Source organism: Anomaloglossus baeobatrachus, chromosome 7, assembly GCF_048569485.1.
Source record: "Anomaloglossus baeobatrachus isolate aAnoBae1 chromosome 7, aAnoBae1.hap1, whole genome shotgun sequence".
Taxonomy (NCBI): Eukaryota; Metazoa; Chordata; class Amphibia; order Anura; family Aromobatidae; genus Anomaloglossus; species Anomaloglossus baeobatrachus.
In genome coordinates this window covers 250339077-250355646 of record NC_134359.1, presented here as the reverse complement: position 1 = coordinate 250355646, position 16570 = coordinate 250339077, and the positions used below count along the sequence as shown (strand labels likewise).

General features: G+C 46.0%; 1 protein-coding gene across 1 annotated transcript in view; it reads left to right on the top strand.

Moving 5' to 3' along the window:
* DNAH3 (dynein axonemal heavy chain 3) overlaps window positions 1-16570 on the top strand; it is a 594186-nt gene that overhangs the window by 201292 nt on the left and 376324 nt on the right. Inside the window, exon 21 of the mRNA XM_075319752.1 lies at window positions 15179-15295. Within this exon, the coding sequence (XP_075175867.1) occupies window positions 15179-15295 (117 nt within the window). The remainder of the gene's footprint in view (window positions 1-15178; window positions 15296-16570) is intronic.

The following is a 16570-nucleotide window of genomic DNA, read 5'->3' as shown; positions in this document are numbered from 1 at the left end:
TATTATACTACACCACTACACCCCTATTTACCCTATTTACACCTATATTATACTACACCACTACACCCCTATATACACCTGTATTATACTACACCTCTACACCCCTATATACACCTGTATTATACTACACCACTACACCCCTATTTACCCTATTTACACCTATATTATACTACACCACTACACCCCTATATACACCTGTATTATACTACACCACTACACCCCTATATACACCTGTATTATACTACACCCCTATATACACCTGTATTATACTACACCAGTACACCCCTATATACACCTGTATTATACTACACCACTACACCCCTATTTACACCTGTATTAAACTACACCACTACACCCCTATATACACCTGTATTATACTACACCACTACACCCCTATATACACCTGTATTATACTACACCACTACACCCCTATATACACCTGTATTATACTACACCACTACACCACTATATAAACCTGTATTATACTACACCACTACACCTCTATATACACCTGTATTATACTACACCACTACACCCCTATATACACCTGTATTATACTACACCACTACACCACTATATACACCTGTATTATACTACACCAGTACACCCCTATATACACCTGTATTATACTACACCACTACACCCCTATTTACACCTGTATTATACTACACCACTACACCCCTATTTACCCTATTTACACCTATATTATACTACACCACTACACCCCTATATACACCTGTATTATACTACACCAGTACACCCCTATATACACCTGTATTATACTACACCACTACACCCTATATACACCTGTATTATACTACACCTCTACACCCCTATATACACCTGTATTATACTACACCACTACACCCCTATATACACCTGTATTATACTACACCAGTACACCCCTATTTACACCTGTATTATACTACACCACTACACCCCTATATACACCTGTATTATACTACACCAGTACACCCCTATTTACACCTGTATTATACTACACCACTACACCCCTATTTACACCTGTATTATACTACACCAGTACACCCCTATATACACCTGTATTATACTACACCACTACACCCCTATTTACACCTGTATTATACTACACCAGTACACCCCTATATACACCTGTATTATACTACACCAGTACACCCCTATATACACCTGTATTATACTACACCACTACACCCCTATATACACCTGTATTATACTACACCAGTACACCCCTATTTACACCTGTATTATACTACACCACTACACCCCTATATACACCTGTATTATACTACACCACTACACCCCTATTTACACCTGTATTATACTACACCAGTACACCCCTATATACACCTGTATTATACTACACCAGTACTCCCCTATATACACCTGTATTATACTACACCAGTACACCCCTATATACACCTGTATTATACTACACCACTATATACACCTGTATTATACTACACCACTACACCCCTATATACACCTGTATTATACTACACCAGTACACCCCTATATACACCTGTATTATACTACACCACTACACCCCTATTTACACCTATATTAAACTACACCACTACACCCCTATATACACCTGTATTATACTACACCACTACACCCCTATATACACCTGTATTATACTACACCACTACACCCCTATATACACCTGTATTATACTACACCACTATATACACCTGTATTATACTACACCACTACACCCCTATATACACCTGTATTATACTACACCACTACACCCCTATATACACCTGTATTATACTACACCACTACACCACTATATACACCTGTATTATACTACACCAGTACACCCCTATATACACCTGTATTATACTACACCACTACACCCCTATTTACACCTGTATTATACTACACCACTACACCCCTATTTACCCTATTTACACCTATATTATACTATACCACTACACCCCTATATACACCTGTATTATACTACACCAGTACACCCCTATATACACCTGTATTATACTACACCACTACACCCTATATACACCTGTATTATACTACACCTCTACACCCCTATATACACCTGTATTATACTACACCACTACACCCCTATATACACCTGTATTATACTACACCAGTACACCCCTATTTACACCTGTATTATACTACACCACTACACCCCTATATACACCTGTATTATACTACACCAGTACACCCCTATTTACACCTGTATTATACTACACCACTACACCCCTATATACACCTGTATTATACTACACCACTACACCCCTATTTACACCTGTATTATACTACACCAGTACACCCCTATATACACCTGTATTATACTACACCAGTACACCCCTATATACACCTGTATTATACTACACCACTACACCCCTATATACACCTGTATTATACTACACCAGTACACCCCTATTTACACCTGTATTATACTACACCACTACACCCCTATATACACCTGTATTATACTACACCACTACACCCCTATTTGCACCTGTATTATACTACACCAGTACACCCCTATATACACCTGTATTATACTACACCAGTACTCCCCTATATACACCCGTATTATACTACACCAGTACACCCCTATATACACCTGTATTATACTACACCACTACACCACTATATACACCTGTATTATACTACACCACTACACCCCTATATACACCTGTATTATACTACACCAGTACACCCCTATATGCACCTGTATTATACTACACCACTACACCCCTATTTACACCTGTATTATACTACACCACTACACCCCTATTTCCCCTTTTTACACCTATATTATACTACACCACTACACCCCTATATACACCTGTATTATACTACACCTCTACACCCCTATATACACCTGTATTATACTACACCACTGCACCCCTATATACACCTGTATTATACTACACCACTACACCCCTATTTACACCTGTATTATACTACACCAGTACACCCCTATATACACCTGTATTATACTACACCAGTACACCCCTATATACACCTGTATTATACTACACCAGTACACCCCTATATACACTTGTATTATACTACACCACTACACCACTATATACACCTGTATTATACTACACCACTACACCCCTATATACACCTGTATTATACTACACCAGTACACCCCTATATACACCTGTATTATACTACACCCCTATATACACCTGTATTATACTACACCACTACACCCCTATATACACCTGTATTATACTACACAGTGGTGTAGTATAATACAGGTGTATATAGGGGTGTAGTGGTGTAGTATAATACAGGTGTATATAGGGGTGTAGTGACACCCCTATATACACCTGTATTATACTACACCAGTACACCCCTATATACACCTGTATTATACTACACCACTACACCCCTATATACACCTGTATTATACTACACCACTACACCCCTATTTACACCTGTATTATACTACACCACTACACCCCTATTTACACCTGTATTATACTACACCACTACACCCCTATATACACCTGTAATATACTACACTACTACACCCCTATATACACCTGTATTATACTACACCAGTACACCCCTATATACACGTGTATTATACTACACCACTACACCACTATATACACCTGTATTATACTACACCACTACACCACTATATAGTACACTACTACACCCCCCCCATATACCACACCTGTAAAACTACATTCCCATATACTAAACCACTACACCCCAAATATTTAGAGTTACAGTTTACAGTTAACCCCCTCCCCCCGCCCCCCATTGTCCCCGCAGGTTACTAGTAACCACTCACCTGTCTTCTTATTGTCCCCTCCTCAGGCACCTCCGTACGAGCCCCCCGCTGAGTGGCTTCTCTTTCACATGCCCAGGCTGTGCCGACGCTGTATTCCTTGGAGCCTCTGCTTCTCCCCATACGGCCCCCACCGCTGCAGGTTCTTCTCCTGCCGGGCGGGAACTTTTCAAATGACACATGCGCGCCGTACTCACGCGCGTGTGTCACAGAGAAATGCTGATGCAGGGAACAGAGGAGAGATTCCTGCGTTCCGCTGCCTGTACTGACTGTGCGGAGCTGCAGGATCTGTCCTCTGTTTCCTACCCGGCACGCAGCGTGTGATGAGGGCAATCTGACCACGGGCCTCCCGGAGCCTGGAGCTCCGGACAACAGGTCGGATTACCCTCATCAGTGACCGGCCAGCAAGGACGCCCTGAACCAGGCGGGCCGGTCACAGAGAGTAGGTGGGCCGGATGTGGCCCGCGAGCCGCCCCTTGCCCAGGTCTGTGATAGATGGTACATGGAGCAAGGGTCTGCTGGGTGGCACATGGAATAACAAGAATCAGTAGAGAAGAATATATGAACAAGCACAGTGGTATAGCAGAGATAAGTGTACCAACAGCATCTAAGAACAGTAGAGTCTTGTAAAAAGACAAATACCTTGATGTAGCAGAGCAAACATGCACCTTGATATAGCAAGTTGTAGCAGCCTAGTTGCCAGACACACCTTAAGGCCTCTGCCACACTCACGTGAAAATCACGCACGTGCCGAGAGACACATATTTCCCCTGCGTGTTGCGTGCAGGTAAGTACGTGTCTCTGGTACGTGCGGGCCACATGTGTTCTACGTGTGCTATCCGCGATAGCACATGTAGAACCAGTAATTTACATACTCACGTGGTCCTTCCTGTTGTCCGCGCTGCTGTCCGTGGTGCTGATCTTCGGCTCCAGCCCTGCCATCTCCCCGCTGCTGCCAGGCAGTGAAGTGAATATTCAATGAGAATAATGAGCGGCGGTCGGCAGCAAGAGGCAGCAGAGGCAGAGACAGGAGGGCTGGAGAAGGTGAGTTAATGTTTTGTTTTTTTTTCACTGACACGTGTGTTTTCTCCGGCGCGTGTCACACGGGTTCGCATCCACACTACACTCGTGTGGTACGGGTGCGGGCCATGTGACACCCGTGCTGCCGGAGAAAACACTGCCATGTCAGCGTTTAGAAAAACGCACACACGTACAAACGCACACGGACACACGTTCCGTGTGGTTTTACGTGTGTGTACCTGCTACAATAGGGTAGCATTGCTTAACGTGTCTCCGTGCCGCCGGTACGTGTAAAAAATGACAAACACGTCCCGGCGGCACGGATGTGTGTCGCAGGCCAAAAGTAGCAGAGCCAAGTCTGTGCACAACACCTTAAGGGTAAGAACGCACTTTGCTTTTTTTGATTTTACCAAATTCCCATAGACTTTGTTTGAAAAGCAGAACACATCCATTTTGGCATTAAACGCTGCAGTAGAAAAAGCAGCAAAAAAGCAGGTAAAAAGCAAAGTGCGCACATAGCCTAATACAGAGCTGAATTGGCAGACTATCAAATGTCAGGTTCTCTTCAAGCCTTCTAACTTCCCAACAAAATAAAAAGATGTTTGACAAATGATGCTGACATAAAGAAGACATATTGTAAATGGTATGTATTATTTTTTTTACATGGCATAACTAGTTGCTTTAATAGTTTGCAAATTCAGAGCTTGAAATTTAGGTTTAAAGGTGTTCTGAAGGAATAATAAAAAAATGTACTAACAAATTACTTTTAAATTGCAAATCACACTTGTTTTATCTTGGGAGGTAATGAATTTAGAACATTAAAATAACTGCCAGCTTCTTAAAATTCCATAATCATGTCTTATAAATGGGAATAGGAAAGAAGTCCGTGAGTATGTTCAGTAAGAAATTCCTCTGCTCTGGCCTGAAGATAATCTATACCACATATTGTCAAGGTTTCTTTTGAACACAGCAGCCATTCAGCATTCCAAAACACAGATGGGACAGCAGTATGAGCAGCCTCTTCTTACCTTACTACCCCTGGTATAGCCTGTATTGGTTCTGAAAGACAAAGTGGACAGTAGTGTTACCAGCCTTTTTTTTTTTTTTTTTTTATAAATCTCAGAACCCCGTGTATTTCCAGTATTAGATCAAATAGAGATGGTGGACAGGAGTATGAGCAGCCTCTTCTTACCTCAACACCCCTAATATCTCCAGTATTAGATCAGAAAGACATTGTGAAAAGCAGTATGAGCAGCCTCTTCTTACCTCAACACCCCTGGTATCTCCAGTTTTAGATCAAAAATACCTTGTGGAAAGCAGTATGAGCAGCCTTCTCTTTCCTCAGCACTCTTGGCAGTGCGAGTAGCCTCTTTATACCTTAGCACCATGGGATTTTGAGTCTTAGATCAGAAAGACATGGTGCACAGCACTGTGAATTATTTCTTTGTTAATCAGCACTTTTGGTATTTTGAGTATTAGATCAAAAAAACAGAGTGGACATCAGTGTGAGCAGCCTCTTCCAACCTCAGCACCCATGGTATCTCTAGTATTAGATTAGAAAGACAGGGTGGCCAGCAGTGTTAGCAGCCTCTTCTTACCTCAGCACTCCTGGTATCTCCAGTATTAGATTAGTAGATAGCAGTATGAGCAGCTTCTTTTTACCTAAGCACTTTCAATATCTCTTATATTTGTAAAAATAGATAGGGTGGACAGCAATGTGACCAGCCTCTTCCTACCTCAGCAATGCTAGTATCTCAAAAATTAGATTAGAAAGACAGGGTGGTCTATAAAGGTGACTTATAGACTGATGTATATAGAGTTTGAACTGTGGTTCTTGGTGTTCTGGTTTTTTTTTGGAGGGGGGTGGCTCAATTGCACATTCTGACTTTTGAGTGAATTTGTTGGGATGTCCACTCTGGGAAGCTTTACAACTGTCTTGAATGTATTCCACTTGTCTTTCTTGCTGTGGAATGATGGACTCATGATTGTTTATAAATGGCTTTATAACGCTTCCTAGATTAATAGGTGGTAACAATTTCTTCCGTAAGAACATTGTTGTTGTCTTTCCTCCTTATCATTGTGTTAACACATGCTAGAGTGCTCTAGACCAGCAAACTGAGAAAACTTCTGCTTTTATAAAAGGTGGCCACATTTGCTGATGCGCTATTAATCAAGGACATTTGATTAGCAGCACCTGGCTACTTTCCTTTTTAATTCCTATGAAAGCAGTAAGGTAGTACATATTTTTTTTCAGACACTGCTTCTGCAATTTGTCCTAGTTTTTGTTAAATAAGTGATGGCATACTTTGTCACTTGCTGTCATACCACTAAGTTTGTATTTATCTATTCTTAAAGGGAATCTGTCTGCAGGTTTTTGCTTCTTTATCTGAGAACTGCATGATAGAGGCAAAGAGATCCTGAATCCAATTATGTATCACTTAGATTACTGGCTACAGCCTTTCTGACACAATCAGAATTTTTAGCTTTAGCCATGTAGCTGAGCATGTCCCGCCCACACCAGGCTCTGTATAGAGACTGTACATTGCCAGTGAGGTCTCACTCACAGCAGGGGGGCGTGCCAGCCAAACTCACCAGCACACGTCAGCTAGACCTAGCAATGTTAATCACCAAGTGATAAAGCCTTTAGTTAAAGTAAACAACAGTAAGGAGCCTGATAAGAGAAGCATAGTTGCTTTTTGTCTTTAAACCCCTACAGCATGCTGGCTTCAGCTTACACAGCAAAAACCTGTTGATAGATTCCTTTTAGTACCTGATATATAAAAGCTATAGAATTAAAAAAGGGCATGTTTGTTTTTTCTCATGACTGTGGCTACTAAAGTCAAGTGGTAGTTCATGGCTGAACCACCAAAGCCTTGCAAACCTCCTCCTATCTGTTGGCATTACCGGTGTCTCATCTGGCACATTCAGCATGAAGGACCGGCCTGGGCCTCTGCCGTGGCTGGGGGTTGTAGTCATGTTGTCCCCAACCAGCTCACTTCATGAAACAGGGGATGTGGGGATGTGGAGGAGTTTACCTCTAGGTTCGTATATAGTCCCGATAAGAAAGAAGAAGCAGACTCTGGAATCTCATTCAACATCTTCACTTTATTTAGGTGGTAGACATCTGCTTCCTCTAAGACAGGCAGGGCTGCCACTAGGAATTTCAGGGCTCCATACTTGCAAAAGTTCGGTGCCACCTTGAGGCTCCACCCCAGCTCCGCCTCCGGCCCAGCTCCGCCTCCGGCCCAGCTCCGCCTCCGGCCCACGAATCTTCCATAGTCTCACCGCCACTCTTGGAAAAACTTCACTTCTGCACTACAGCCGCACGAATCACACATTAACCCTTTACATTGAACACCGTATCACACACGCAGCCATCAGATTTTGTTTTGGCCAAAAGATTTTTGTAAGCCTGCCACCACGAGAAGGTGGACTCTTTGGGCAGGGTCCTACTCTACGTACTCTAACTTTTTTTTTTTTTCTTTTTAAATCTAACTTCTTTGGTATATATTTATTTTTGGTATATCTATTTTTTTCTTTAAGGGAATGTGTCACATACAGTTTTTAAAGTAATTGAAACCAAATTGTGATAATGCAGACTTGTGGATTTAGACCTGACAACCCCTTCAAAGGGATTCTGTCACCAGGCTTTTAACACCTAATTTGAGCGCAGCATAACATAGGGGAAGAGATCCTGATTCCAGCAATTGTCACATATTGGGCTGCTTAGTATAGTTTTGATAACATCACTGGTTAATCAGCAGGAGATTATCATTACAGGGCTACTCGTCATGCTGCAGGTAGTCCAGCATATTCATGAGCTCTGTATAATTGCTAGATCTGCAGCAGAGAAAACATTGATTTTATCACAATGAAAGCAAACAGCCCAGTAAGTGACACATCGCTGGAATCAGGGTATCTGTCTCTACATTATGCTGCTTTCAGATGGGGGAGCAAAAACCTGCTGACAGATTCCCTTTAAGGCTCTTTCAGCGGATAGATAGATAGAATCATAGATAGATGGCTAGAGAGAATCATAGATAGATAGATGGATAGATATGTGGCGCCCCTGAGGCTTCAGTCACCACAGGGTATTGCTCCTCACTTAAGGTGCAGTACTTATCCTAGATCCAGAGGAGGTTGGTACCAGTTCCACAACACAAACTCATATACACAACCAGGTTGCCCTCCCCATTGGGGACCAGGCTAGGGTCGGGTCTTAAGGTAGTCACCAAACATGGGGGGCAGCCACCCACTAGTGACGGGGAACCGGGGGAGAAGCAGCCACCAGGGGTAGTTAGGAGCTTACACAACAGTTAGGCTGTGTGCACACGTTGCGTTTTTTACCGCGGAAACGCTGCGTTTAGAACCGCAGCGTTTCAGTGGCAAATTGCATGCGTTCAGCTTTCCCAGCAAAGTGTATGAGAAAGCCGAAAAATCAGTGCACATGCTGCGTTTCTAAACGCAGCGTTTTGGATGCCAAAAATCGGTGCGGAAAGAAAAGCAGCATGTCACTTCTTTTGTGCGGTGTAGCTGCGTTCTCTCCCCCATTGAAATCAATGATGTGGGTCAGAACGCAGCTACGCCGCAGTGAGCTGCTTTTTTGTTGCGGTCCGCGGCCTTTGTCGGCACGCCAGAACGCAGGCATTTACCTGGAAGTGAGGTCAAGAGGCTTCCTGTTGACCTCACTTCCTGGCAAAGTTCAGGAAAGCCCCCGGTGTCAAAGTGCCCGCCCCGACCCCCCTCCCGAAAATCCAACATGGCCGCGCGCACAGTAGCGCACCGGCCGCCCTGCTCCTATGATTTCTGTCGCATGTGCAATAACACATGCGACAGAAAAATGGCCCCCAGGCCCTGCCCGGTCACCCCCTATTCCCCCGGTATTCCCCCTTACCTGTCCGGTCGCAGCGCTGATCCCCCGCGGCCCCCTCCTCCTTCACAGTGCACGCTGGCCGGTCACATGTGCAGAGCAGCTGACAGCCAGCACTGTGTTCAGAGAGCTGTGCTGGCTGCTCGCACTCTGCATCTGTGACCCGGGGAGAGTGGGTGCAGATTTTTGGCACCCACGCTCCTCAAATGGAGGGTCTGCCCTCCTAGAAAATGGGGGATACGTTCCCTGAACGTGCCCCCATATTCTAGAAGGTCCAGAGGCGACGTGGGACGTCCATATGGATTTCTGCGGACCCATTTTTTTCAAATTTTTTTGATTAAATTGGAGAACAAGGGAATGATTTGGGGAGTGTTTTTTCTAATAAAAATTTTTTTGTCATTTTTTTGCTTTTGTTTACTGTCAATTAGTTATGTCGGGTATCTAATAGACGCCGTGACATCACTAATTGCTGGGCTTGATGCCAGGTGACATTACACATCTGGTATCAACCCCATTTATTACCCCGTTTGCCAACGCACCAGGGCGCGGGATGAGTTGGGGCGAAGCGCCAGGATTGGCGCATCTAATGGATGCGCCACTTCTGGGGCGGCTGCGGCCTGCTATTTTTAGGCTGGGAAGAGTCCAATAACCATGGCTCTTCCCACCCTGAGAATACCAGACCCCAGCTGTCAGCTTCACCTTGGCTGGTGATCTAATTTGGGGGGACCCCACGTTATTTTTTTTTTAATTCTTTATTTATAAATAAAAAAAAAAAGCCTGGGGAGCCCTCCAAATTGATCACCGGCCAAGATGAAGCTGCCAGCTGTGGTTTGCAGGCTACAGCTGTCTGCTTTACCCTGACTGGCTATCAGTATTGGTTAAATACTAAGCTAGGCACCCTTTAGTGCCACATGAAAGGTACTAAAGGTGCCAGCTTAGAATATGCAGGCGGGGGTGGGACGTTATATATATTTGACATCCATTGACGCTTTTTAGGCTGTGTGCCCACAATCAGGGTTTGCAGCGCTTTGGGCGCTGAGTGTTTTCCCTGCGTCCATAACGCTGCGTTGTGCAGTGGAAGGATTTTTGGAGATCCCATGCCCACTGTGTTTCTTTTCTCCGCAGCATAAACTGACCGGTGGCGTGGCTTCCCGAGCCTCAGCATGTCAATTTATGCTGAGGAGACGAGAGTGTTCTCTGCAGGTAGCATAGAGCTCCACAGCAGCCTGAACCCAAATCGTGGGCATGGGCAGCTGCGTTCTCCCGTGGACAACACTCACATCTCTGCAGGAGGCTGACACTGTGTACTAGACGCCGTGTCGCTGGATCATGGCCACATAGCCTTAGGCCTCTTTCACACGTCAGTGATTCTGATACGTTTGTGCTTTTTTTTAAACGTACCAGAATCACTGACATACGCAGACCCATTATAATGAATGGGTCTGCTCACACGTCAGTGATTTTTCACTGCACGTGTCTCCGTGCGGCGTACCCGCGTGTGCGTGATTGCCGCACGGAGACATGTCCATTTTTTTCTGGCATCACTGATGTTCCACGGACCACGCAGTGGTGTGGTCCGTGAAACACGTGCCAGAAAAAAACGTGCTTTTAAAATAAAAATCATTTTAACTCACCCGGCGTCCAGCGATGTCCTCTGCAGCCCGTTCTCCCTGCTGCTTCTGAGCCGGCTCATTATTGTCGCGCATATTCATGATGTGCGACACAGCCGACCCGGAAGCAGCTGCTGCGGGGGTCAGCGCCGGCCGGATGCTGCACCGCGGGAGCGATCAGCACCATGGAGAGCGGGAGCGGGCACAGGTGAGTTAATCTCTAAGTGCAATCACGGGCCACGGAGAACGGAGCCCGGATTGCACTTAAACAACCCATGTGTGCCGTGATTCACGGCACATGGAGGGACATGTGCGTGTTTTACACGCCAGTGAAAAACGTCAGTGTTTTTCACTGACGTGTGAAACGGGCCTAAAAGTGAGAATATTGTTGCTACAGCAACATTTTGGGTGAAGTAGCTGTGGATTCAAAATGCTTAATATACTCCTGAATAAAATCCTTGAGGGGTGCAGATTCCAAAATGGGGTCACTTGTGGGGGTTTTCTGACGTATAGGTGCCCAAGGGCCTCTGCTAATGTGACATGGTGCGCGAAGTTTATTTCAACTTTTCCAAAATTCAAATGGTGCTCCTTCCATTCCAAGCCCTCCCATTTATCCAAACAGAATGTGGAGAAGGAAATGACATCACAGGTTTTTTTTTCCAAAGGTCTGTGTTCAACCAACTTTATTAACACTGACAAGTCTTAAAAAACGCACCTAAAAAAACGCATGAAAAACGCATGAAAAACGCATGCGTTTTCGATGCCTTTTTCTCAAAAAGCATTGTTTACAATTCTCCCCTCTGCCAGAGGGTGCGTTTTTTTCCGCACTGAAAAAAAAGCAACGTGTGCACATAGCCTTAGAGTGTTCTCCAGCAGGAGAGAACAGGAGCGGGACCAGTACGGTTCAGGGTGCAGAGCCTTAGGGTGGAACAGATTCACGTTGTATCACTAGAATCTGCAGGATAGGGGGATTGCATGTCCCTCTGACCACCACGAGATCCCGGAGCACAGTGTCACATAGGGTCTGGAGTCGTGATTACAGTCAAGCCCCACAGCGGCCCCGCGTCACCTATACACGGGACAGGAGCTAACACTACACAAACCGGGGTCCCCAAGCAGCTTCAGGCCACGGGGATCCATCCTTAAAGGCGCAAGAAGGAAGGGCCCATCGACCACCGTACCGGTTCTAACCTCCAACGGATCTGGGATCGGCTGGGGCCCATCACAGCTGGAACCACAGCATCTGATTCAGCCTTTTGATTGTCGTTGCCCCTCGCTTCAGCGCCAACGGCCACTACTCTCCTCATCATCCTCCCCGGGACCTCGCTCCACCTGTGGGGAGCAGAACCATCCTTGCTGCAACACCATCCGCTCCGGAGGACAGCGACAGCAGCGGCGGCTAATCCCTGGCCACGTACCACAGGTGGCGTCACAAGACTATCATCCTCATCATTCCCCACCATAATCCAAATCCCCTTTTATTGTACACCTCGGGGCCACGAAGCCGGGCAGGGCCACCTGTGACATCCCCCTGACCCGACATCACCGGCCCGGCGACGAGTAATATTTAACCCCTGCCCCGTGGGTGCTACATATAGATGAGAGACGGATGGACAGAGGGACGAATGGCCGGAGGGACAGATGGCCGGAGGAACGGATGGACGGAGGGACGGATGGACTGATGGATGGATAGCAGGTGGGGGGATCACAGCAGGTGGGGGGATCACAGCAGGTGGGGGATCACAGCAGGTGGGGGGTCACAGCAGGTGGGGGGTCACAGCAGGTGGGGGGGTCACAGCAGGTGGGGGGATCACAGCAGGTGGGGGGATCACAGCAGGTGGGGGGATCGCAGGTGGGGGGATCACAGCAGGTGGGGGGGATCACAGCAGGTGGGGGGTCACAGCAGGTGGGGGGTCACAGCAGGTGGGGGTGGAGTCACAGCAGGTGGGGGGATCACAGCAGATGGAGGAAGGTGAGAGGTGGGGGAGGGGGCAGCAGATGAGTGAGGGAGGCAGCAGATGAGGAAGGGGGGCAGCGGCTGATTGGGGAGTCGGTGGCAGATGGAGGGGACGCAGCAGATGGGTTCAGTGACGCTGGATCAAGGGCAGTGACTGCTGGGGCAATGGCGGCGGCTGAAAGGAGACAGTGTCTGTAACTTACCAATCGCTCCCATCACCTTCCACAGACTCCGGAGTGAAGCTGAGGGGGTGGTCTCCGGCCCCAGATCCACAGTGATTGGAGAGAGCGGTCACAAGGCCGGTCTCTCCAATCAGAGCTGGGGGCGGGTGAAACTGAGGTCACCCAGCTCAAGCCAATGATCGGTGCTATAGGTGCACTGTCCATGACTGGATTTCAATATTTCAGCCATTTTCAATGGCTGAAACATTACAGTGGCTGTGATTGGCTGAGCGGCGTTCGTCAGCCAATCACAGCCTCATTAGGTCCGGGGAGGAGACACCACCCCTCCTGAGGTCAGGCAGAGAACCCCTCCTCCCCGAATCTAAGATATTTGCAAAGAGATTGCAGGTACCAGGGCTGCGATCTCGCCATGACGTACTGAGTACGTCATGGGTCCTTAAGTACCAGGAAGCTATGACGTACCCAGTACATCATAGGTCGCTAAGGGGTTAACACATTTTCAGGCTCTAGGGGCCCGCTCCTGCTTGGGGCCCCTGTGCGACTGCAGGTGCTGTAAGTGCAACGCAACATGGGGCCTGGTGAGCAGAGCAATAAAAGGGGGGGGGGCTGTCAGCTTGTCCAAGCCCCGCCTCCTGCTCACTGCACGACCAGCCCGCCCTGCAAAAAGGAACTGTCAACGCCTCCTGCCCTGGGGCCCGGTGAGCAGAGGAATGAAAGGGGAGGGGCCTGTCAGCGTGTCCGGGCCCCCCTTCCTGCCTGCTGCTCACCGGGCCCAGTACAGGAGTCCCAGTAGTAATGCCCTGATGGTGGCCCTGAAGACACGGCATTTCTTCTTCCCCAGACACATCCATTTTCTTGCTATTTTCACTATCCCAGCTGTCAGAGTTTTCCATCGGCCTCCTGGTTTACCGGTCCCTATCCCTACGAATACGGGTGCTCTGGCCATGCTGACCTCCCTCTTCCCGGGGAACCTGAGCAACATTCTTTCCTGTCAGTCCTCAAACAACAGGGTAACCTGTGACCTTCTCTACTTCAGGATCCGACTAACCTTCACTACATGTTACTCTGCAGCCTCCATCTTCCTTGTCTTCTTCACAGCTCTGTGTTTGCTCACTTGTTCCCCTCCCCTTTTCCACTGTCTGGGCTGTGTTCATCCACTTCCCCCCAACCAAACTATGGGGATACTGTACCATGTAGTGGTGGAAGGCAAAACTAAACCCCAACCCAAACCATTACATACTGTCAATTAACTAGTCACCCATATGTTTCTCACACCAAAGAGGCCAGGTCGTCGGGGAGAGGCTCCTGTCACCCCCTTACAAGCGCTGCACCTTGATGCACGCAGGACGTTGCGCCAGGCCTACTAATCACAAGTGCCAACCGGCATATCCAGGATTCCTTTTCCTCGATTTTAATAGCTACCCCAAACTATATCTAGGGAAAGTTTATACAATCACATGATTGGGAAAATGGCATCTGCTTTTATTCCAAAAACAGCTGAGATGCTAAAACTGATACAACCTATGGATGGGGGGTAGTTTCTGGAAAAAGCCATATTTTTCTAATCATCCATAAATCCTATCAAGTCGACTGAGGAGACCCTATTAATTCATGCAATTGCCTTCAAACATCATGCAATAGAAATGTTATTTTCTTGGCTTGAGCTATCGGAGGGACCACCGCGTGCCGAAATCACCTACTCGCATTTGTGATTAACTACATGTTTCACGTAACCTTTCTTTTCCACAGAGTACAAGCATCCTCTCAGCCGTTGATGATATTCAATTACTGCTCGACGACCACATTATTAAGACCCAAACGATGTGTGGTTCACCATTCATTAAACCAATTGAAGCTGAAGCAAGGGTAAGGAGAAATTGCAATAGCTATGACCTAATCATTTGCTATGGGTACATTATGTGCTTTAATTACTTCTCTGATTAATGACTCCATCTTTATTTATAGCAGATAAACATTTTAAAAAAAAAAGGACTTCACGTAGATTAAAAATTATTGTCGGCGGGTAGTAAACAATGCATGTCTAATATGGTACAGGAGATGGTACGGCAGTGAGAGGTCATAGATCTTTTCCATGGTTAGAGTAGGATTTTAGCGCCACAATAATAGGATGTTCTAATTATATAAAATATCAAGTCATTTTGCATACTTATAATTTTAAGTAATGTCGGAGGATAAGAGCCTTTTGTGTATTGCCCCAGGGAAGTGTTGGAGGAAACGTTTCAGTACCTTGTGTATTGTGATATTATTTTTTCAAATTTCGAAACTTTTACTAAACTCTGTCGGATTCTGAGATGTGACCAGAGAAAATAAAAATTCTGGTCCTATATCCCTGGTACATTGCTAGAAACATATCTGTCTGCTCCTATAAGATTGTCTGTGAACTACTTTGCCATCTTTTCTACTCAACACCTCACATAGCAAATTCATTCTCAGCAAGATCCCTGGTTGGATGTGACATTTCCAGAATAAAAGAACAGAGGAATATACCTGAGTACCCCTGATATATCCTGTATTGGTTCAGAATGACACAGTAGACAGTATCGTTACCAGCCTTTTTTTTTAATCTCAGAATGCCTTGTATTTCCAGTATTAGATCAGATAGATATGGTGGACAGCAGTGTGAGCAGCCTCTTCTTACCTTAAAACCTCTGGTATCTCCAGTATTAGATCAGAAACCATTGTGGACAGTAGTGTGAGCAGTCTTCTTGTTCCTCTGCACTCCTGGGCAGTGTGAGTGGCCTCTTCATACCTCAGAACCTCTAGTATCTCTAGTACTAGATCAAACTAGAAAAACATTGACAGCAGCGTGAGCAGCCTCGTCTTATCTTGACACCCCTAGTATCCCCAGTACTAGATCAGAAATACATTGACAGCAGTTTGAGCAGCCTCTTATTACCTCAGCACCCCTAGTAGCTCCAGTATTAGATCAGAAATACATTGACAGCAGTGTGAGCAGCCTGTTATTACCTCAACACCCCTAGTATCTCCATTACTAGTTCATAAAAACATTGACAGCAGTGTGAGCAGCCTTGTCTTACTTCAGCACCCCTAGTATCTCCATTACTAGATCAGGAAGACATTGACAGCAGTGTCAGAAGCCTCTTCTTACCTCAGCACCCC